Consider the following 24,204-nt stretch of genomic DNA (forward strand, 5'->3'; position numbering starts at 1 on the left):
CCCTCTCAGCTCTTCCATAATGCCCATTTCTACCCATAACTTATATCCAGGAAATCTTTTCTCTCATGTATATCCTTCATTTTCTTGAAGGTTGTTATGCCTTTATAACTGAAAGCAAATTCTAGATCTTGGAGTATTTAACAAACATTAACCAGTTAATCTTTGTAACACTCCTGAAGTAGCTAACCATTATCCCTGAATTTATAATACGGCACAACAGAGGCAGAAAAGGTAAATGAACTGCTGGGACTAGCGCTCAGGTAGTAACTGACCCCAGTGTGGAGCCACTGCACAGCACTGATGAGCATCACAGTACTTCTGGCACATGGGTACATTAGAAGCAAAAAATTTTATTGAAAAGTAGCTTTTAAAAAGAATACAACTGAGCCTTATTTATTGTGTGAGGAAGGGATTGTCTTCTTACTTTCTTCTATTTTCACAGCTTTAATAAAAACTCTTAACTATTTATTAAAAGAGTGTCTAAGAAAATAGCTGTATTTCAATGTCCAATGTCATACTGATGCTTTTGTCTCAAAGAAGATTGACTACAAGTCTCTAAAGTCCTGCGGGTTCTGATCAGTGCAGGAGGAAGATGGACATATTAAAAAGCAGTGCGGCCAGTCCAGGTCTTGGAAAATTGATGGATAGACTCCCAGTGACTTCACCGGGCTTTGGTTGTGAATGATATGAGCCCAGCTTCTCCCTCAGCTTGAAAGTACTGTTTCTATTCTGAATTCCTAGATATTTTGATGATGGAAACAATCAAAATGAATTGAAATGAATGAAAGTCCAAACTCCGCAATAACCCCAATTTCTGCTCCACAGAACTGACTTAGCTATCCTTTTGCAGTGCCTGCAACATTCCTTATATATCAGAAAATGAAGCAGGCCTGTGTTATGCTGTTTAAACAAGTTTTCTGTTAAACACAAATCGCAGTGCTGGGTTTATTATCTTCAAAGGAGCCATAGGAATTAGGTGTCCAAGTCCTATTGATTTTAAATGATATTTGGGTTTCTAATCCTGTAGGATCCTATTAATTGCTTTTTCTCAGTTCAAAAAAAAGCATATTTATTTTGCTGTTGCCATGCAGATTTTTCATAGAGAGCATATGCATTTTTAGCAGATACTGCTTTTTTTTTAAAAATAAAAGGGTGGAGGGCAAAATTATAGGAACAGTCTTCTCCAGCCTTTTGTATCTAGCCAAGGATTTGACAGATTTCAAAAAAGTCTTGGCTGAAATGTTCAAAACTGCCTTGGGTGTAGGAAAACTGGACATCCAGATCCCCTGGGATCCTTCTAAAGTCTTAGCCTTTGTTGTTATTTATCAGCGTATAAACAAATCTCAGGCTTTTTGATGGCATACTGCAGACAAATCCAATGAGAATTTCTGCAGACAAGTCAGCAATGTTGCCAAGGTGTTGATAGACCATTAGGAAGAGTAGTCTGTCATAAATCTCTATGTATTTACATAATTTGAATGCTCCTCTGGACGTGAATCAGTGTGGTCTAAGCTGTTTGCACATTATTGTGAGCATGTTAGGAAGTTAGTCTTTATTCTGGTCTTAGCCCTCGTTGTGCTCAGGTGAGATCGTAGCACAGTCATCTAACGGGACCTTGCATGTCACCTCCAGTGTTAGCTGGAGCTAGCAGTCCCCAAAAGATGAATTTACAGATTTACCCTTTTAGCAGACTTTACCTCCTGAATCCGAAGCTGTTTGTAAAGCGTTTTTCTTGATGTATGTGCACAGCATTGTTTCGGCTTTCTAATCACTGACCAGCTGGCTTGGTAGTGAATAGAGCTGTGGGCCCCTTGCCATGTTTCATGTGAGGTCTTGGCTGGGTGGCCAAGCAGGCAGCCTGCAGCCAGTGTCAAAGCAATTCAAGAGGTATTGGCACAGCAGTGTCCCCATTAATTTCTGCTTGTCACATGCTGTCATGCAAGTTACACCAGAGAGGAAGTGACTGTTAAAAAAAAAAGTACGCTTGTGGCACTTGGTCCCCTCCAGACGTTATCCCCAAGGTTAAACAAGTGGATACAATTAGCTGCTCTCCACAGACAGCTGCAGGGAAGGAGAAGCCTAGATTGGGGCCCCACGGCAACATGTCTTTCCTGCGAGTCAGGAGCGTCAACTGTCAACATATGTCATATTTTTAACCCTTCACAGAATCTGAGTAAATTAAAAAGAGCTATTACATCCAACAGGATCGCTCAGGTGCTGCTAAATAGCTGCCGTGCCGATTGAGTAGCATCATTAAGGAGGGATTTTTGGTATTTCCTTCATAAGGAACAGTGATAGCGACGCTTGAGGATAATCGACCCTTTGGTTGTCGGTCCTATGCTGATTGTCGATTCTGTCAGGGAGCGAGGTGTCTGTGATTTCCTCTCAGAATAGTGCTGAAGGAGTTAGAAGGAGTCATACGCAGCTTTCTGAATTTTGAGCGGACTCATCTCTCTGACTGCACCAAGGGAGCTTCCACAAGGAGTGCCCCAAGTGGCGATACACTTACGATGTCCCAAATTACAACCTGGGAATGCAGAAGCAAAGTCTGAGAAGAGGAAATGGAAATGTCCCAAGATGAGAGAAGGAAGTAGCTATTAAACATATTAGAAGCAATCGAAGTCTTTTTTAAAAACTAAAAGTCTTAAACACAGCTGAGGGGTGATAGAGCTAAGGGGATGTACACAGTGCTCCCGAATAGACTGACTTAGCCAAGTGAGTCTGGTTTGTAGCCCAGAGGAATAAGGCTAAAACTCACAGCATCGGTCACAGGAAAGATGACTTTCCGTGTTGAGAGACATGTCCAAAAGAAGCTGCAATTACATAAAAAGTGTACTCCAAAATTCAGACTGCAACTCTGCCCAGCTATCAAACATGTCTTGGTATTGCACAGCCATAGTTTACTAAATTTTGAGGGCTGTCAGTCCCCAGACAGATGCCAGAATAGGCTTCAAAGCTAAGGCACACAAATCACGGATACTGTTTCACCAGTTTGGTGAGCCAGTAAGCAGTTTGGACAGTTTCTTGGTTCATTGCAGGCCTCATCTCTTTTTTAGATGTTGTGAAGAATGGAAGAACAGATGGGTAACAACTGCCAAACCAGGGGGCTGTAAGATACTGCTGTCTTCAATACAGTTGTACGAAAAGCTTGTAATAGAGGAATAATATTAAAAGAAAGGAAATTTCTGAGGAAGTATTTGGGGACCTACAAAACTGTTGTGGTATCATCCAGAGACAGAGGGAAAAATGCTGTTTGTTACTTATCTAGGCCCAGATCTATAAATTCTGTAGGTTTTTCTGCTGGGTGCAGACAGTGGAAAGATTTATGAGCGGAAGAAAAGCTTGTTAATTACAAAATTACTTTTACCTGCTGTAAAAATTTCATACCCAGGGCAGATTTTGCTAGTAGTCCCACTTTTGCCAGTTTCTGTCAAATTGTTAAAGCAAATTTCCCCTCTGTTCTCATTTAATTTGCATGTATTTTCTTTTAAAAATACCAGAAGCCAAATAGGAAATTTGATGTGTCTCATTTCCATGTCTGGTAATTCCATTTTGATAGGAATTTTTGGTACACCAAACCACTAAAAGTAAGTAAGCAGGACAAGAATTATATAGATTTCATTTCTGTCATGCAAATTCTTGTCGTCAATGTGAATAATTAACAGCTGAAACAGTGAAACTTGACTGCAAACTGGCTTCATGGGTGCTGAGCTAGAGGATCAGAAATTGATGTGGGCAGGCTTATAGACACAAAGTATTTTTGATTTGGCTGAAATGAAATGCTTCGATATGTGCGTCTGTACATGCATCTATACATGCGTGCACATTTCTTATATTGAATTTAGTCTTTGGTTCAAAAATACTGAGATCAGTGGTGAGTTTGTTTCACCTTTTTTTACATAACCAAAACCTACTAGGTGGTTGGAATACTGTGTGATAACCTGGCAATGTTAAGACACTGGTACTAAAATTGATTTTTTTATAGAGTCCTGTCAAGTATTAGTCCAGGCCTCCATTTAAGGTGAGCAGACAGAAGGTTAGTTTGAACAGTTCCTTGAACTGCTGAGTGAACCTGTTTATCTTAATCTAGCTTTAATTAGGTAGCCTTTGCTGCTAATCAGCAGCGTTATTTGGGGAGCATGTGTGTCTGGAGTACTCCAGAAAAATGCTTGGTTAGTACCTTCTGCAGGGATACCAATGCAGGGGTACTCTTCTAAAGCAAAACCAGAAGGGACAGTTACTGAGTTTATGCGATGGGACTAAAACATATATAAGTTGCTCTGGTGGCTGTGAACTGAGTTCATTCTACAAACAGGAGCATGGCAATAAAAAAAAACCCACTGCCTTGGTATATTGAAAGCTATAATATAAATAAATAAATGTCAATCAGAAACTTATAACAATAATCCAACCCACCCCTCTTCAGACTCAAAATTTTTCAAAGAATACTGTACCATGGACCTTCATAATTCAGTTAGAATTTTGCATTTTTTCTGAGGTTTTTTTGCAATGTATTCTCTTTCTAATCTCCAAACTGAGACAAAGGTGAAGTGATACCTTTCACAGCCTCACTGAAAGGCTGGCGCCTAAATTGATTTCTTAGCAGTTTTTTGAAATTCAGAAGATTAGATATGGGAACAGTGGGTCTGATTTTCACTTACACTGAGACTTCTGGCAATATAAACTGGCAGTGAGTGGAAATGGGAATGACACAATGTGTGTAACTTTGCTTACGCAAAAATGTGTCAATCTTCTGTACAGTTGTGGTACTTTTGCATGAAACAGATATACAATGTTCAGGATACATGAGCAAGTCTGCGCAAAATAGTGATATTTGCGAATGTTACCAAATTGACTGATTATTATTTGGTTCTCTGAATATTGTATCCCATATTAACTTATTTAGGACTTTCTAATCTCAGTTACCTTACTGCTTCTAATATAATTAAATTTGTCTTCAAAATGGTGTTTTAGAGACTCCAGTCTTTCAGATATTTTATTTAACAGACAGGTGTAGCCATTTTAAAAATAGACCTATTTATTTTAGTGCTTCTGCTTTTTCACTGGGCTAATATGGATAACTTTGCCTTCAATGGGGTTCTTCAAAACACTAAAATATATAGATGCATGCATCCTTTCATGGCTATGTATGTATTCAGGGTTCTGCAGGAAGAAGTGCAAAGCCACATAAATAATGCATAGCATGTCCTCAGGCTATGGCAGCGGCAGTGGATATCCTTTGGACTCCACCCCATCTCAAGGCATATTTTTTAATGTTTACTGCAAACCATCTTCATCCTGACGATTTGGTAATCCAGAATCACTTGTCTGAACTGTGCTTTCTTCCTCATAAAAGTAGTTTAAAGTAGATCAGAAAGTGCTGATCGGAATATGGTTTAAAATGTTCATTAATCTACTCTGAGTGTATTAAGTATCTCTGATATGATTAAAATAATTTTATATTTCCAAAATAACTATGCAAATATTTATTTCGTATTTAAAAATAAATACAACTGCAAATTGATTTTCAGCAAATCATTTATGTTTGGGGTAGCAGCATACAAAACACCAACAGTTGTTAGGCCAATTCCTGGCATGAGCTTGGTGGGTTTTAGTTGCATTTGCTAATGATACGCCAAAAGATTCGCTGTATTTTTCTCTCTCTGCAGAACATTTTATTCTATGAACAGAAAACATTTTGTCTTGTATAATAAAGGTGATGAGCAAGACCAGGTGAATGGGTCCTGTGGATTTACTGGTGTCCTGTCGGGCAGTAAACGTACTGAAGCTGCAGAGGCTGCTGGGGATGCGGGGCATGAGGAGCTGCCCCGGGCAGACAGGGCAGCCACGGCGGGCGGGCGGGCGGGCGGCCGCCGATCCCTGCGTCCCAGCCACCGGCCCCGCGGCCCCCCATTGCCGGCGCCGCCGGCGAGGTAGGCTCAGAGGAGGGGTTCCCAGCCCTGCGCCAGGGCGAGTTTAAAGAAAAAAAAGAAAATCACTGCATTTAACAGGGAGTCACTAAATTATTGCTAAAGCCTTTGGGATTCAGTGTAACAACATTAATCACGTCTTTTGCTATTCATCTATCTGTACTGTGTAATTCCTCAGGAATGCCATTGTTTTTTTGGCATTAATTAATGTTAACTGTTTGTTACAAAGTATAACCATAGAAGTGCTGTAATTATTCTGTTTCAAAAATAGGCCCCAGAGAATGCGAAGACTCTTTAAACTTTCATTCCAGCGTGTCTAGAAAACACCCTTTAAAATGAAAGCAGTTGGTGGCTGGGAGCCTCTCCGTGATGCCGTAAGACAGGGGAGGCTCCAGCCGGCTCCTCTCCTGCTCGGAGGAGGCTCTGCGGTTCGGTGGAGGCAACGCGAGCCTTTCCGTCACCCCAGGCAGCCTGATGCCTCCCGTGCTGCTGTCTGAGCCGCGTCCCCTCTGTTTACGCTTGCGGTTCTCCCGTAGGCAAACGCTGCCGGAGGGAATGGTCCAAGCCGTGTCCCAATGCCTGCTGGCCGGAACAGGCCCGCGCCGCTCTGCTCTGCAAAAATGGAAGAATACAGCCCAAATAATGGAGAAGCAAAGGGCCAGGGGTGGAGGCGGCGGTTGGTTGCGCGGGTGCGTGACGCACGCCACAGAGGGGCAGAAGAGGTGTCCGTGGGTTCCCAAGGGCTACGGCATTTTACCAAATGTTAACACAGCAATTGCACAAGAAGAAGAGAAAAAAGGGCAGCAAAAAAAATTGCTCTAAAAAGCCTGTGCTCTAGTACAAATTCAGGGTCTGCCTGCAGCTGAGAAAGCATCTGTACTGTCTTGCTCTGTTTGGTGATACGTCCAAGTGTATTTATGTGCTTCCAGATCCTTTCTTCCTTTGGTGTTAGGAACTCACATCCCCGTGATCTGGGGGAATTTGGGTGAAGGTTTTTCTTTCCAGACCAGTGAGTAGGGGGGAAGATGTCAGCTCCACAAATGGGTGGCCGTTCCTGCGTGCACGTTACCTCTTGGTGCATGGGTTCTCAGGAGCCGTATTGCTTTTGGTGGTTTTATTCAGGTTGCATAGCTCTGTGGCCCTCTTTACAAAGACAAAATCCAGCCTCTACACACTTACTGTGTAATTTCTGTTTTATTGGATAGATACTTGAATTATTTAGTTGGCAGCTGCGCCGTCTTCTTTTGGATTAGGCGGGCGCAGCAATTGCATCTAGTGCAAGTCAAGGTACAAGGCAGTTAAACTGCAAGCTGGGTTAGCTGTAAACCTCTGTGCACTGGAGTCTCCTTAAAGCTAGGAGCACATGAGTAGGTCTTACCAATGACAAGTTGCCTCAACCTTAAAAAGCTGCAACTCCCCGAAGTGGTCCAGCCCCATCCGGCAAATGCAAAGATAACACTGGAAAAATCGGAGACAGTTTTCTCATACTTTTAAAAGTCTGGATTTCAGAACAGTCTGCTCCAGGTTTAGGGTTGGGTGTTTTTTTTATCCCATATCAATGCTCCAGATCTGTGTTAGGTGCTCTGTATCTCTGTGTGCCTGTAACCTCAAGTGCATTTTGGATGCTACAAATTTGAATGGCCTTTGTGTGTGAAAAAGTTTCACTACTTCTCTCTGTTGTATATTTGGCCTAATAATAAATAAAGATAAATATAAATTAGTTCAGTGAGTTGTCTAGAGAATCTGGCTGTAGTTATACAACATGTAACTTAATACAGCCAAATGACAACTGTTACTGCTAGAAGCCAAGGTGGTGGCTGTCACTTAAAGGATCAGAGTGGTGTCCTGAAAACCAGTGGCTTGGGAGGGATTTCTGGATCCGAAGGCAGAGCTTAGGAGGGATCAGTGAAGCAATAGGGCCAGGAGGGGATAAGGCACGGGGAGATGCAGATCTGCAGGAGATGGAGGCTTTCTGCTCCTGCTGCCCCAAGCTTGGAGACGCGAGCAGTGGGTGACGCTGCCCCCGGCACAGGCAGCAGCAGCAGCTGCTCAGCCTCCCCCAAGCCCAGCCCTGGCCTTGCTCACCCCAGAAACAGCGTATGCAAGGTGTATTTCTGTGCACTGCTGAGACTTACGACAGGATATTACTTGAAAAGTTCGTCATAAGTTGCTCCTGACATCCAGTGCTGATAAAATATCAGGCTGAGGGATGCAATCACTGATACCATAGTTGATGGAACATGGAAAAGAAGCAGCATTTCCATAACAAATTTCACCTCCAGCTGTTTCCATTATGAGACTTTTACAAAATTAAAGCTACATTTTGCCTCTAAGGAAAGTGTATTTGTTCAGTGCATCCCAAAATAGCTCAGTTTTCATCTGAGTTACAGATAAATATTTTAGGTTTGTGCACAGACCACATTGCAAAATGTAGCCTGAAAAGTGAAAACATTGTAAGACCATAATTATCTGAAGGCAATTACAATCTTAAAGACCTTTAAAATTTACACTTTCCTGGTACACTTTTCTGCTGCATACCTCATTTTTTTGTGTGTGAAGAAAACTTCAGTAAATTGCATTCTTCTTCTTTTGAATCCTCTTGGCCGAGGGAAAGAAATGTCCAGTTTCTGTTTTCAAATACTTTACTCTTTCTGCTTTTAAACACGCCTGGAAGAAAACTCTGAATTTAGAAGCTGAAGACATTGCTTGCAACTTGCAACTAGTGAGGCAGAATTGCATTCACTGAGCTTGAGGAAGAAATATGAAACAAAACCAGTATAAGTTATGGAAAAATAATGTTGATGTGTTTGGTAACTGCAGGAATGAGTTTGCATTCATGACAAATGAGTATGATGCAGAAATGTCACAAAAAAGGGACTAGCCAGGGGTCTAGCCTAAGTTGTTTAAATTCATTTCTTACTTTATCTGGTGTTATGTCTGCCTGTTGAATAAAATAGTTGGGCTCAAACTCAGTGAAACAATTAGCTACATACTTAAGATAACCACATGCTTAGATATGTCTCTATGTTCTTTATCTCCACAAGCTTGATCCAAACTGTTGCAATTTGAGCCCATTTATAATAGCACAGACTGACCAGATATGGCATGTATTAATTTTACTGGTGCCCAAAACCTGCAGAACTGTAGTCCCAGCTCTTCCACAAGTTTCTGAACTACAAAGGGAAATTATATAGATAGATGATTCAGTATGCCTTGGGTATTTGTTTTTGGAGTAGCAAACCCTATTATACTAGTTATCAAAAAGATCAGATCTCTGTTTTTCCTGCAGAAGCAAAGGCAGTGAAAGGCATCAGCTAGCAGGGAAGGGAGAGTTCGGTTTACTACCATCCTTCAGAGATGGTTATAACTAATTAAATGTTGTCACAGCTTATGTCGTTTCTCCATCATTTGGATCTTCAAATCAAGACCGATCTTTTTTAAGTGGCCCACTGTTACTAGCATTTATCAGGCAATTATAAGCTATATATAGAAATGGCCATGTTTTATCAGAGGTCAGATAGCTTCCAGCCTTAACATCTATGAATTTTGTAATACTGATGATCAGAAGGCATTACATGAAAGTAGTAATTTTGTATTAAACTACATAGCCAGCATCCAAAAATTCATCCAGCTGAAGCAACGTTATCAAGTTGAATGTTTTGAGCTATTTTAACCCATTTTCTGATAGCAGTCCTTTGGACAGTGTACGTTGAATATTTCCTTGAAAAAATGTACAAGGGTTTCCCAGTTCCTGTGATGATCTCTAGAGGAGTCCATAGAGAAGAACAAAAGCAACCAACTTCAATTTATCCTTCTTCCATTTTCTCATGTTTCTTGGCATCCACCTCTCCAAGATCATTCTGGTTGCTAATAACAGGACTGGAGGTCAACCTGCTGCATGGCTAACGGAAAGGGTGTGTGTCACCAGCAAACACAGAAATGGAGTTTCACAAACTGGTGTCAAGTGCCCAGAGCAAAACCAATTTTTCTTTATCCCTTTTGTTTCTTGTCTTCTTTCGTTTCTTTCCTTTGTTTCATGTCACAGCATCTGCTTGTAACTGTTTTGCCAATATAATTTTCAAGTTGACAGTATCCTTCTAATTTGGAATTCAGGGGACTTCTAGTATTTAACTTTGAGTCTGTTCGTTCATTCCTTTCATGTTACTAAGATTGATGTAAAACAATGAAACACTTTCTTCAGCTGTGGAAATGTCATAAAAGATTGCATCACTGTAATACAACAGAAGGCAAAAATGAGAACTGTTACTTTTGATTATTACACTGATATAGTGCCAGACTTTGATCTGAAAGTAGTTCCTGTCCTATTCTGTAAATTCTGTGCAGTAGATTTTTCTAAGCACATTTTTCCCCCTGTGACATTAAATCCTGACAACGCAATCACATAATCAACTTTTCTGATTAAAATACGTCCTGTGCCTGCTGAAGCGAATGATAAAATTCCACTTCCTTGAGGCAGGACAAAGCATAGACTTGTGAGATGCAAAGTGGTGTGTGGTTTAAAGTTAAGAGCAAAAAGCTGCTATGTATTTTTCTTACTTGGACAGCATTCTTTTGAAGTTGTCCTGGGATTTATGGACATGCTTTTGCTATTTCTTTGAAGTGTGTTGACCAGTCTTTATACTTCTATCAATCAACCTCAAATAATTCAACTGGAAACAATCCATTAATGTGATAGGTACACCTGTTCAAATCAGCTGGCTCTAGCAACGTCCTGTCTGTTTTATATTAATAGGTGTTTTTATCTCCTGTGCACATATTCAAGTCAATACTTAAATTAGTTTTGCAGATTATGGCAGCGAGTTTACCTGTTTGCCACCTTGTCTTGATAATTATATACTGATTTTTTTCTTTGTATTTAGGATATGATGCTTCAGTTGTTTCGGGGACTGGATTTTCTGCATTCACATCGTGTGGTACATCGGGACCTGAAACCCCAAAATATCCTTGTAACCAGCAGTGGGCAGATAAAGTTAGCTGACTTTGGCCTTGCACGAATCTACAGTTTTCAGATGGCTCTAACCTCAGTGGTAAGTTTCTGGAGGCTTTTATTTTTATTTTAATGCAGTAGTGTGCTTACTCTCCATGTTCATATATTTTTATCTCTTGTTATAACTCTGCTTCTAAAGCCATCTCTGCAGTTGATTTACATGTGTCTGTGAAGACAATTGTTTTTCCAGCTAGGACTGAAGTTGTGGTTACTTTGTAAAAGTAATCAATTACTGATTACTGGGTCTAAATTAAATCAAGACTGATTACTGAAGGATAGGTATGTGCTAGTTTTCCAAAACACCTTATATGTAGCTTTTGTCGTGATACTGGCTTCTTCTGTGCATTAAGCTAGATGGGTAGGGTGAAAGTTTCCCAGGTTACCTCGTCTAAGATAAAACTCTTGCCGACCCTCAGGGAGTCGTGCTTGAGAACATATGCAGATACTTTGAACATGCCACACTGCCATGTCTCCGAGTTTCCATCTCTGTGAATATGGGTCTGATACATCCTCCCATATGTTAGTGAGCGATTCTAGGCTGGGCTGCGCTGGAGGCAGTTCAAGGGGACCTGGCAGCCGAAATCAGAGCCATTGCCCAGGCCAGCTGCTGAAGAGCACCTCCAGTATCTCCAGGCCCCAGGCCACCATCGCCCCTCTGCCGGGAGCTCTCCCGGGCGCGCTTGGCTCGCCCGTGAGCTCGCTCCCGGCAGGTCTGGCCCTTGCCGCTGATGCTGGCGGGGAAGCCCTGCCAGCTCCTTGCTTTGACCCTGTTTCCACACTTGCTGGCCCTGCCCCCAGAATGAGCAGCTCTTAACTTGGTGCGATGTCTCAAGGGCTAAAGCATATTGCAGATTAACTGGGCTGCATATGTGTTGGGTGTCATTTGGTCTTGTTGCCTGCTCATGAATTTTTTGTTTCCGTTTTCTACTCTGAGTATCACAACTGTGATGGCAGTATTGCTTATACTAAAGACAGGGAAGAGAGAACTGCTGCGAAAAGAAACTTGAAAGGAGTCCACTTTTCATTTTACTTGTATGTAGAAATTAGACTGTCTCACACTGATAAAAAGTAATCCATTCTTATTATTAGTTACTGTAAGAGTCTTACCACAGTTCTGTAATGTAACAATGATTTTCTGGGTTCCGGCTTCAGCATGAATGAAGACAGGAAGAAACAGAAAATGATATCATGTTGCTAAACATAGGAAAGTATCATAGTCACATAAAACATATGTAAACTGGCAAGTTTGCTCAGTTGTGTTTTCGAGTTTGTTTTTTCATTGCATGTAGGATGTAGCCTAATCCAAAGCCAAAAGAATCTCTGTTGAGGTCAGTGAGGACAAAACAGCTTTGAAGAAAAGGAGAAAAAGGTTCTTCTTGAATTGCTGTAATTTTTCATTTCCAGGCAATCAGTCAGAAACAGTAATACCTTCACTGGCTATTTCTATTGATCCATAAACTTCCTCAAGCCAAAATTATTGAATGCTGTAAGGCCACCAGCAGGAATTTTTTGAAAAATTCTACATAAAAAGAGGAGAAGTCATCTACTGAGCTGAGCAGCATTTTGATCATGAACGTGTAGCCTGCACAGGGAGCGGTACCAAAAGCCCCAGAACCAGAGTGCTTTTACCAAGGCAAGAACATACCAAGCCCTGCTTGTAACAGAACATGGCCAGAATTCCTGGGTGCAAGAAATAGTATCTTATACCTGTGCACTAGAAATGGTGCTTGAAAACCTATTAGCTAGTACCCATAGTGCTGCTGTGGGTAGCAGTCGTTCAGGCTAAGGGACCATCTGCGTGAAAGGTTATACTGTGTTAGCACAAGCATTCGATTGTTATTGTGGCTACGCTAAATGGTAGTAAAAGAGTTGCATTATTCCATGAACAAGAATGAGCAAAAAGTGTGGGTGTGGGCGTGGATAATGGCTTTCACACCCAGAACTTACTCTATTATTATTTTCTTATTTAAAAATCACACCTCTGACTGAAGTCGGTATGCTGATGCAATTTTCATGCTGAGAGCAGGCCTAAGAAAGATGATGCCTTCTTAAGTTGAAAAAGTTAATGTCTTTTGAAACACCTAGTATATAACAGCCCTAAAATCAACCTTTGGCTGACCATGCAGAGCCAACTAGAGGGGAGCCTTGCTTACAGTGTGATAATCTAACATGGTTTTAAATGTTGGTCTTCACTGCTCCTACAGAGCGAGTGGTGGTTAGAAAACTTAATCTTTATTAGTTGACACGGTGAGAAAGGCAATCAGTTTTCCTTGTCTGAATGTAACTTTTGTCTTTGGTTAGCTGCTTTGGTGTACTAATTCTTTTGTATTTTTTCCTCCATTAAAACTTAGTGCAGGAAACAAGACTTCTAAAAAACCCTCTTCCATTTTTTTAAACATAAGAAGATATTCTTGATCTTACTATTTCCAAAAGTCAGTCTGAATTGCAGTATCTTGTAGGATACTGAATAAACTTGCATTGACTTCAGTAAGGCCAGATTTGTCTTGAAGTCTTTGCAGAAAAAATATTGCCTTACGTAAAGCCAGCATGTGTCTAAACACATATCAATTAATAAAACTCCTAGCTTGCAAGGATTTGCTTTGGAGTTACATTGAAAAGTGCCAGTGCAGACAGCCCATGCTACAAGGCACATTGCATGTGCTATCATTGTGATCGATACAAGAGCTCTGCGTCGTTTCCTTCAGCAGGCAAGCGTACTGCGAGATAATCTGCAAGAATCATCTTCTGAGGTATCAGATCATTCCCAAGATGCATCCTCATTCTTTGCTTACAAAGAAGCTCTTCAGATAGGAGAAAAAGAGCTTGCCATGGAAGTAATCCAGTAAAAACTGATCCAACCCCCGTACTCTGGGTGCTGCAAACGGTAACTTCAAAGCAGTTATTTCCACAATGCTGCTGAATCCTTCTAGCAGATCAGTCGTCCGGGCATATTGCTATCATTTAAAGTAAATGAATAAAAGATTCAAACCGATGTGACACATGATGGAGGCGGGGGGAGATCCCTCCTCCCAGCTGCTGGCGACTGAGAACTGAGACAGGTCTGAAATAACAGCACGAGAAACAGCAATGTCGGGGGGGTTCCCGGCTGGTGGATGGCAGTGCACGCTTTTGGTTTCGTACAAAGTGAGGCTGTTTTTCAAGTGTTACTCTTGGCCCTTAGGGAAATGTTGAATAGGCTTTGTGATAACAGAGAAGCTCCATAGGAGAGAGAAGATGGATTGATATGGCTGTGTAATTTTAGAGTTTGATGGCAAAAGCTAACGAACTGTCACTTTTTTCTATGGTTCAGAAAAATGGGCACTCAGTTCTGACTTTCTCTGAGCAAAGGAGCAAGTGGCTGTCTTGAAAATTTAAACTTATATTCCGAAAAAGAAATAAGACATTTATCTGTTCTTTGTTGACTGCTAACTGCCTTAAAAAAAGGAAATCTAGATGAATCATGGCACATCGGAACGCTAAAGGAAATAAGCGTGTACAGTTGTGATCACAGCATCTACATGGGGCTGAGCATGTCCAGGTTTTAAATCATGACCTGCCTTAAAGAACCTGAGGAAATGTCAGTGTTTGTAACACATTCATAATACTCGCTTTGAAAACGCGTGCTTTAAAATAGATGGCAGCACTGCTGACTTTTTTTTCCCCATGAAATGTGAACAAAATTGTTGTATGTTTTCCTTTTAAAAGCTAACTTTTCAGAATTGCTGAACATCAGAAGGGAAAACACATCACTTTCTCTGCTATTTCCCAAATTGTTTTATATTAGGCTCAGCTAAATTGATTATTAAAAAGAGAAAACACAAAAAAACCTGCACTGGTACTGTCAGTGAATAATTTTAGATTACGCTAGCATTTTATTTGAGTGTTTCTTCAGGATAAAAACTTTCCATCCATTTCCTGGCAGTCACTTCAGCACAAATGGTTTACATGTCACATCATGCAGGAACTTGGATTTCATTTTGTTGGTATAGTAGCAAGGGAGCATAAAATAATTTTCACTAACTGGGCTTACTCTGTAAAAATAAATATATAAATTAGTTACAGCAACAAAAACAACAACAAAAAAGATAGAAAAAACCCTCTTCCAAAGAGGAATGAGTGCTTTCCTGTTTTCTGCCCACTGTTGCATTGTAAGATACTAATAAATACCACCTGTTAGTAAATAATGTGAATGTAAACTCTTGTCGGAGCTAAGGGCATAGTTGAGAGCTTGAAAACAGCACAGTCAGAAAAGTTTCTTTTGCTTTTGGTTCCTTTTTTCTTTTCTTTTTTTTTCTTTTTTTTTTTTTTTTGCCACCTCTTTCTGATACTGTGCTTCCTGAAATCCACGTGTTTAGCTACATGTGATACACCCTGCAGAGTCCATTCATGCGCTGGATATATTCCAGCAAACCTGGAGCCTGTTTCAATACAACTTGAACCCCAGCTGCACTGGGTAACCTGGAATGGATATAAAGGGCCCGATTCAGCAAGCTGTTTAAAGCTCATGCTTACCATCAAACATAGAAGTAGACCTATGGAAATTAATTAAGCACCTTCCTCTGGTGAACTGAAGTCAAAATCTGGGCTGCGTTAAACAGGGTGCCCTAGTGGAATCAGCACGGTGGCACTAGATTTTATCTCGTGTATAATTTGATAAGGATATAAAACTTCCTCCCTGTGGCAGGTGGAAGCGACCTTGTTTGGGTATGCACTGAGCCTTCACTGGTGTGAGGAGCACATCACCTTAGGTCCAAAGCCCGGCCTCCAGGTCTTGCCTCATGGCGTGTTTCTCCAGTCCACCCAAATGTCCCAAAAAAGGAAAATGAGTCACAGACAGACATCCAAAGAATCAAAATATGTGTTGTTGAACTCATGAGTGCTGCTGCTGAAAGGCTGTGGTTATTTAGGAATGCAATACAATTAAATTGGCTGGCTTATTTAAGGAAAATGTGTCTTCCCTACTAATACGGCGTTCTCCATAAAAAGCCCATATATCTGGCTTTGTGAAGAAATGAGTGAATTTCTCTGGTATTTTAACATCTGGATAGCTGAAGGAATCTTTGTTGCATCCTCCCAAACACCCTATAGGAAAATTATTTCCATCACATAAAATGAGTCATTTATCTCCAGAGCCACTTTAAGAATAAAAATCATTATCGGCACATTGACAGTAAAATCTGCAGCTGACTGAAAACATCTCAATGTATATTTAAGTTGACTTCACTCAGATCAGATGTTCACTAAGATAGCTCAGATCTATATGAAAGTAACAATGAAAAAAAGGTTTGCAGAGTGTAGCAATTGTATCAAAGGCCAATACAGAAACGTGGACAAAGTTAGGAAATTTGAAGAATAGAAGTTGCTATTATTCATCTGCATTATGATCATATAGGAACATATAGGAATATTTTCAAAACTGACTAATGATTTTTGTCACTCAGCATGAAACAGTGTAAAGTTTTTAAGATTTGTCCAGAAGAGCAATGCTAGATGTGCTCATAGAGAGACAGAATTTATGGTAAGGCTGTTATTTTTAGAAACACATCCCAGAACTAATATTCTAAGGGTGCAGTTGCCCAGTCAGCATAAGTGGATGTAACATGTACTGCTGCTGAAAGGATGGTCCTGCTTTTGGCCTCATGCTCCCGTCGCTTCCCTTACGTCGGCCGTAGCGGTCATGCACTTGCAGTTCAGTTGGAAGCGAACCCTGTAAAAAGCAGTTCTTCATTTGCAGTTGGATCAGCTGATCCAAATCACAGCACAGCCACATGAGCGAAAGCACTGACGTGAAGAGGAGGGTGAGCAGAAAGAGGGGCTCCTGCGCTCCAGAGACAGCACGGTCCTCGATGCGTTGGAGCCAGGTTTGAAACTCATCAGAGTCTTCAGTTGAGGGCTCAAATAACTAAACTCACTCAAAGGCAGAAGCGTGTTTCCAAACCTAGCAGCTCATGCCGACTTACCCTGTTTTGAAGATCTTACTGGTTCATTTCAGGCTCTTACCATATCCAACTTCAAGCAAACTTCCAAGGGTATCTGCGTCCATGTGCTGGAAGTGTTTGGCAGCCCAGCAGTGCCAAGGCCGGAGCGCAGGGCTCAGGGCCATTCCTCCACAGCTGATGCCACGGCTGCCCCTCCGGAGCTGCAGGAATGCAGGGAATGCACTCCTCTGCTCTGATTCAGGCCCAGGTTTATCATAAACCAGAAAAGGCCTATCTTTTAATCTTTCAAAGTAAATTATTTCACAGTAAACAAGCAAATTGGCTCCTCATGGAATATTTGCTATGCCAAAAAAAGGCTACTTTTCAGAGCTGTAAACCTTAGAATCTGTATCATGTGATTGCAGAGCTTGTCCATGCTGAGCTGCGAATGTTTTGCAGCCCTGTAGCTTCACCTGTGCAGCCGTGCAAGATAAACCTGCCTTGTACTGGTGGGAAAAAGAAGAAAGCTACAATTGCTAGTATGATTCCTACCAGAACAGAAGGAGGTTTCTGCTGGGTTGGACCAAAGGTTCACTGTGCTCAGTACCAAAGGGTAATGGCCAACAGAGGAAGCTTAGGAAGAAGAGTAAGAACCAGCTTCCAGCAATCAAAAATCTAGCTATTTCCGGTGCTGATCATTTACTTTTTAATAATTACAGACGTACCTGTCTTCTGTGAATTCATCTAATTCCTGTCTGAATCCATTTATACTTTTGGCTAGTTCACTTCTGCAATGTAAGGAAAGCTCTTTATTTTGTTTTAAATCTGACACTTGATAATTTCATTTGGGTTCACCTTAATTCTAGTTTTGTGAGACATTCCCTTTTTACCTCTGGGTGAAATTTGGTATTATTTAGCAGCAATGCAGCTCCATTAGTTCAACAAAAAAATCCTCAGTGCAAATGAGCCTTCACACATTGATGTGAAGGTAGAATGAAATACTCTCTTTCTTCTTTTGTCTTCTCTTTATTTACCTGCTTTTTCTCTTAAGAAGATACAACAGATATTATTACTAATGGTGCAGCATAGAATTTTCATAATAGTATCTGGTGAACTCACTTGAGGATGTAGAAGAACTGTATTTAAAAAGAACAGGAGGCTGTGCTTAATCCATGCAAAAATAAGGGGTATTTGTGTGTGTGTGTATATATGCCTCTGTGTGTGTGTAAGAGGAGGAAAGAAAGGCTCAAAATGAGTACTGTGTATTTTCTCTATAGTATAAAAGAGCATCCTGCTATTGTGTGACCTTACTTCTATCTTCTGTTTTCAGATTTGAAAATATGTGGTGCATTTCCCCCACCCAGTGATTTACATCTTCTTTGTACTATTTTTCTGTTGATTTAAGCGGGTCTGTTTTTACATCTACTCCCAGAGATAATTGAGTGGGGTGGATTGTAAAAACAGCTTGATTGTTTGACAAGGTCTCTCCCTGTGTATTTACAAAACTGTTCCCACATAATTTTAAACCATCCTGAAACACTAAAATAGGGCCTCAGGTTATGCTGTTATCAGAGCACACAAGGTAAGCAGGCTTGGGCCTGTTTGGTGCTTGAATGTGAGACAGCGAAAATGCTACCAGCAGACAAGCAGAAAAAACAGCGTACTCCCCTTTGGGTTAGTGCTGGTGCAGAGGGAAGGCAGGCATCTGTACACTGCTGATGGAAATGCTCTTAGAGCTTTGTATATAATAAAACTGAGTCTTTGGCACTTTGTCTAGTGGTATCCCTCAATATTCTCTCTGCACTGGCCGAAGTCCTGCTGCAGAATGTATTTCTCACTGCAAATTCCCTTTCTCACTGAAAATTCAAGTACACCTGAAAAAAATTATTCGTAGCCTAACAATATTTAGTGTTTGTTCCATGTTACTGGTGTAGAATTTTAGAGCTCAGAATCGTGCCATGAAATCATCCAGCCCTCTTCTGAGTCAGGCAGGATTGTTCTCTGTTATGTCACTCCTAACGTTTTGCCCATGTTAACTTTAAATGTGCCAAGAAATAGGGATTCCATCACTTCCCATGGGAGCCTGTTCCAAAACCTCTATATAATCACTCTCAGAAAGTTTCCTTGATGTCCAGCCTTCAATTTCCCATTCTTAATTTAACTCCATTATATTCTTTGTTATTATATGCTGAATGGTAGCAGATGTCCAAGGCCTTGTAGCCGGCTTCCTGCATTAGAGAAATCAGTTACATATTGCTGTATACATTAGTCCCTGCAAAAAGTGAAAAGATAATTCATTTGCTAAACAGTAGAAGTGTAATAGTCCTAGTTTATCAGGATTTCAGTAAAGTCTAGAGTACCAGTTAATTAATCTAGATTTCTCTAGACTTCCCATCTCTTCAAATTAAGTGGCTAAATATAGATGAAAATATGCTATGCTGAAAGAAGAATTGTTGGGCTAGAAGATGAATTCCTCAGTTTTGGGGATCTAACAAACAGCTTGGAAACAAGCTACAAAGATCACAGGCTGGCTGTGAGTCATGGTCTGATGCATGAAAAGAACAAATGGAAATTTAGACGGTTGTGTGTAGGATATTTTAGTAGAAATAAGAAAATATTGATGCCACAACACAAATTACTTGATAAGATCCCCATCTAGAATACTAGGTGCTGCTCCATTCCTCTGTGTTTAAGAGAGAATTTCAGACAAGAAGAGGCACAGGGAAGGTCAGATTGCTGGAATGATCAGGAAAGGGGGAACCTGTTTTCTGAGAGGACAGAAGAGCCCAACTTAATTTAACAAAATGAATCATGAGAGTAGATACAATTGATATCTAAAAACATCATCAGGAAGTGAGCCAGAGAGGGAGAAAATGAGTAAAAGAACAATGTTGGCATGAACACTAGTTAGGTTAAACTGGTCCTAAATAAATTTAGGGAGGAATTTAGAAAACAAGTCATGAGATTCTGAAGCAGCGTACAGCAGGACCAGTGCAGGCAAGAAAAATAACTGATTTTAAGAGAGAGCGTGACCAGTTTCTGTGATGCAGTTGGCAGATCTTGATGACTGAGGCAGTCCATTCAGTTCCATATTTCTGTATTTGTCCCTTCAGGATTTCGTGTGCATTAGATAGTCAAACTTATCAAAGAGATTTCCTTCATGAGCTCCACCATGAATAGAAACAGTTTTGAACAGGTCAGAAGGATTGGCGTGTCAGAGCAAAATCATTTTCCAAAGCAAGAAAGTGATCTACTTAGCTCTATTGAATGGAGGTAGAACAGACAGTGGAGATGGTCTCATAAAGCAAAGGCAGCTAAAATTAAAATAAAAGCTAGCATGAGAGTGCAAAGAATTAAAATGTTGAGATATAAAATAGAAAGACACTTCACTAAAGAAGTGAGAAGATGACCCGGAAGTTTCCCAAATAGGAATGAAAGATGATCTGAAGACAAAAATGGAATCTTTGTTGGGACAGTGAGTTGAAAATGTCCAGATGGATTGGGAAGTCTGGTTGCAACATTCTCCATCTGGAAGTGGGCTGAATCTGTCAAGTCACATCCATGAATGACAACCAACCTGACTGCACCAGATCGGAAGGCTTTCCATGAAAGAGGAGAGGCCAGAAAAGCTTGGATCAACTTGGAACTGGCTAGCAGAAATGAGCTGCAACAAGGACTTGAGCTGAAAAATCAGCATGTGAAGTGAAGCCGAGACGCAGATCACTGGAAGCAGAGTGAACACGTGGTTGTGAAAATGGGCCAGCCAGAAGACTGAAAATTTATATCAATTTTTTGCTTGATGTGTAACCTACAGAATTACATTTTCCCAGCTCAAATAATAAAAATGCCTGCTAAAAATCCTAGGGAAGCTTTCAGCATTGTACCCTATATAAATGGCGAGGAAAAGGAACAGAAAGGAACATTTCTGGTAGCCTTTTCAGATCTGCTATAAAGCCGTGATATATGTCTCAAAGACAGCCATCAATCTTAGTGAGCCTGGATACAGCTGAAAGCTAGAAAGAGGAAGAAGAGAGGGAGACCTGAGGAGACTTGCCATCTTACAATATGTGGATACCATTGAGTCTGACAAGCTTCATTAGCAGTGATTGGGACTGCAATCAAGATCAAAGGAAAGAGGCAAAAGGCACTTCGTGGGTCTGCGAGATTTGCCATGAAACTTGGGTATTTCCTTACCGAAAGGAATCAGAAGATGATACAGCCACTGCAGAACTTGTTTATCAGAAACTATAGAACAGCACTATGTTTACAAGACCCAAAAGAAAAGAAGATTCTGATCTGATAGATTTATCATTTGTAGACAATTAGAAAAAGCTAGATTTGATTTGATTTATAATACAAGAAAAATTGATATCGGTGCCAAGATTCAGTTAAATGCAGTTGTCACGATGAATAGCCATAAAATGTTTTTCAGAAATACAAGGCCAGTTAGGACATAGTAGCAGAGTTATCTACTAAAATCTCCCCATATAGTTCAGGAAGTTCCTGCAGACTGCAAGTCAGATCTTGGAGGTTCAAGCAGTGGCTTGAGTTTTTTTTTAGGCCAAACAGATGAACAGCGATAGTAGATGCTGGGCTATTAAAATGTATAACTGGCACAATGAAATGTGCAGAAAAGTCATAAATTAATTACTGGATCAGACATGCTAAAATTTAAGTAGGAGACTCAAAAATAAAACATTTCATTGGTCTCAAATGCACAGAAAAGTTTTCCATTGCAAAACTGGGAAAATTACATTTGGAAATGGAGCTTCTAGAACTTAAGTGCAAGCCAGAATGGCTAAGGTAGAGGATGTACTAATAACTGCTTTTGATTTTACTATCCCTACTTCCTGTAATGAATGCAAGGCAAAGTTATTTGACAGATTCGGTCTATGAAATTCCCCTTCAAACTTGTGAGCAACATGGAAGAACTGGTCTGTAAGCAATCAGTTTGCGGTTAGCAAGTTGTTCTGCTGTCCAGGGCAACGGTCGTAATGGCACAGACATCTTGTAGTAGCTTTCTGGTAAAGAAAAAGCTAAGGAATGGCTGCATCATATTTGAAGACCTAGTAAATTTTTGCTTTTAAAATTCGGATTGATTTGGACCAGGGTCAGATTTTTGATCATTTGCGGACCCTGATTGACAAATAGTGGATGATAGAAAGAAAAAAAAACTATCTAGCATTACAAACCACAAACCAGCCAATGTAGTAAGTACAGGTATAGGAGAAAACTCTCATGGAAAAAAAGGAGGGAAGGTGAACACCTGCAAGCTCATGTTGATTTTGTTCTGAGATCATGCTGTAGATTTAAAAGAGGAATAGCAGAGTAGAGACTTTCTGCTTGGGCCGCAGGAGCTATTTTTTCGATTTAACAAAGATATAAGTTGTACCATGTGGGCCCAGCACAAGATTGTAACCATGGAAATGTGCGACCTAAACAGCTACTTCCTTGTTGACCAGTAGGAAAGAAGAAATAAAAGAAATATATTGAGACTGTGATGTGCCTTCAGCTAGTTCTTTCCCTTAACTCTGGTTCAGAAAAAAATGGCAGCACCAGGCTTTGTATGGCTCCTAACATCCAAAATGAATACCCTGAATGCTATAAAACTTGTTTTTCACCCTGTTAACAGTAGATAATGTCAAATGGATCCAAATGACAGGGGAAAATCAACCTATCAAACCAAGATTTGCGGCTATGCAGAGCAAGAGTGCTTTGGCTGTGACAATTTGTGTGGCTAGTGGAGAAGGCAGTTCAAGGCATTTCTTTCTCATGTTCTGCACAGGTGTGCCTGGTGTGCTTAAGGTAAATGACCTCTTTTTGGAAGCAACTCACCATCTTTAACAGCCTTATCCATAGCACCGATAATCTGAAAATATATCGGTTCCATTCTGCAGAACAGAAGGAAAAATGCCTAGAAGATGGTGAGCTACTTCCAAAAGATGTCTTTTATGTTGAACACAATCTATGAACAGGGGAATTTCCAGTAATGACAAGAAAGCTGCAGCTGTACAGAACTGTCAGCTCCACAGCCACTCTCACGTGTGGTGTTTTGTGTTCCTATTATAGAAAGTTTATTTATGCATTGACCGATATTGCGAAACGATTTCAGGTAAAAAGCTGTATCAGTGGACAAAAGAGCATGACTTTGCGTTTTCAGTGTTGGAAATGGTTCTTGTGAATTCTTCTGCCTTCACCTATTTGTATTTCAAAACCATTTTTGTCTCATATTGGGCACAAATCCTAGAGCTTACAGTTTCATGGCAATATTGACACAGAAACACCACAGACTAGAAGACAAAGATCTCAGTTGTATAGAAAGAACTTATCATGCTACTTAGAAGAAACATCTAGCAGTGTGTAAATCTCTACAGTATTTTCACTCATTGTTGTAAGAGAAAGTTTGAGGTTAGGACAGACCATGTGCCTTAGTGAAGCTCTAATTGCAGGCACAGCCCTAAGCGAGGAGTTTGTTGTCAAAAATACATATCTTCTAAGAAGAAGATACTTATTTTCTCTTTTCATGCAGTTTACAGAAGTGCAAATGTTTTTGGCTTATCCACTTGTGTCCTGGATGGGATGCAAGAATGGCCCCCTGTTCTGTTAAAAGCTTCCCAAATGAGAGGGTCCTGATACTAAGCATATGAAATGGAAAGGCATTTGGCAAATGGAATTTACTGTCATCTCGAGATAACACAACAACAGCTTTTTTGACAGTAGTAGGAAAGCCTGGAAGTTAAAAGATGAGATACTGAATAAAGAGTGGGGAGAAACAGCAGGTATCAGTGAAAACAAGATTCAACTGTGCTTGCACATTTTGGGATTGGGAGATCACTAATCAAAATAGACTCAGTAGAAGACAGGGAGAAAATGGAAAACTGGTGTAGGAAATGTTATGGTTGTATGGCAAAGGAGTTTCTTACTAAGATAAAGATAAAGGTGGCTTTCAACAGTATCACTGGGAGTAGCAATGAAGCAAATGCCTATTGACGTGTTTGAACTTCTGCATAAAATAGAAAACCCTCAGTCAATATTTGCTGTTAGCACTAGACCATTCTTTGAGATGGCCTAACATTCGCATAGCAAGGAACCAAGAGGCTTGAAAGTAGCAGACACTGTGATAAATTAATTCTTCACTAGATGTGGGATTTCAGGCAAATTACATACAGACCTAAGGGAAAAATTTTCATCAGGAATCTGCAATTTTTAAAACATTTCAGTGAAAGCTGGAGTTTAACTGCGTACCTTTGTAGAACAGCACAAAAAGGACTGGAATCAGCATATGGCATTCTTTTCAATAGAATATGGAAGTCACTAAAAGTATAAAGTGTGCCTCAGCATTCATTAT

The 24,204-nt window shown here is 40.4% G+C and overlaps 1 protein-coding gene across 3 annotated transcripts in view; it reads left to right on the top strand.

Moving 5' to 3' along the window:
* CDK6 (cyclin dependent kinase 6) overlaps positions 1 to 24,204 on the top strand; it is a 140,806-nt gene that overhangs the window by 45,112 nt on the left and 71,490 nt on the right. For all 3 annotated transcript variants that reach the window (XM_067291690.1, XM_067291688.1, XM_067291689.1), the window contains exon 4: positions 10,811 to 10,978. In XM_067291690.1, coding sequence (XP_067147791.1) covers positions 10,811 to 10,978 — 168 coding nt within the window. The remainder of the gene's footprint in view (positions 1 to 10,810; positions 10,979 to 24,204) is intronic.

The sequence above is a fragment of the Apteryx mantelli genome, chromosome 2, assembly GCF_036417845.1.
Source record: "Apteryx mantelli isolate bAptMan1 chromosome 2, bAptMan1.hap1, whole genome shotgun sequence".
Taxonomy (NCBI): domain Eukaryota; kingdom Metazoa; phylum Chordata; class Aves; order Apterygiformes; family Apterygidae; genus Apteryx; species Apteryx mantelli.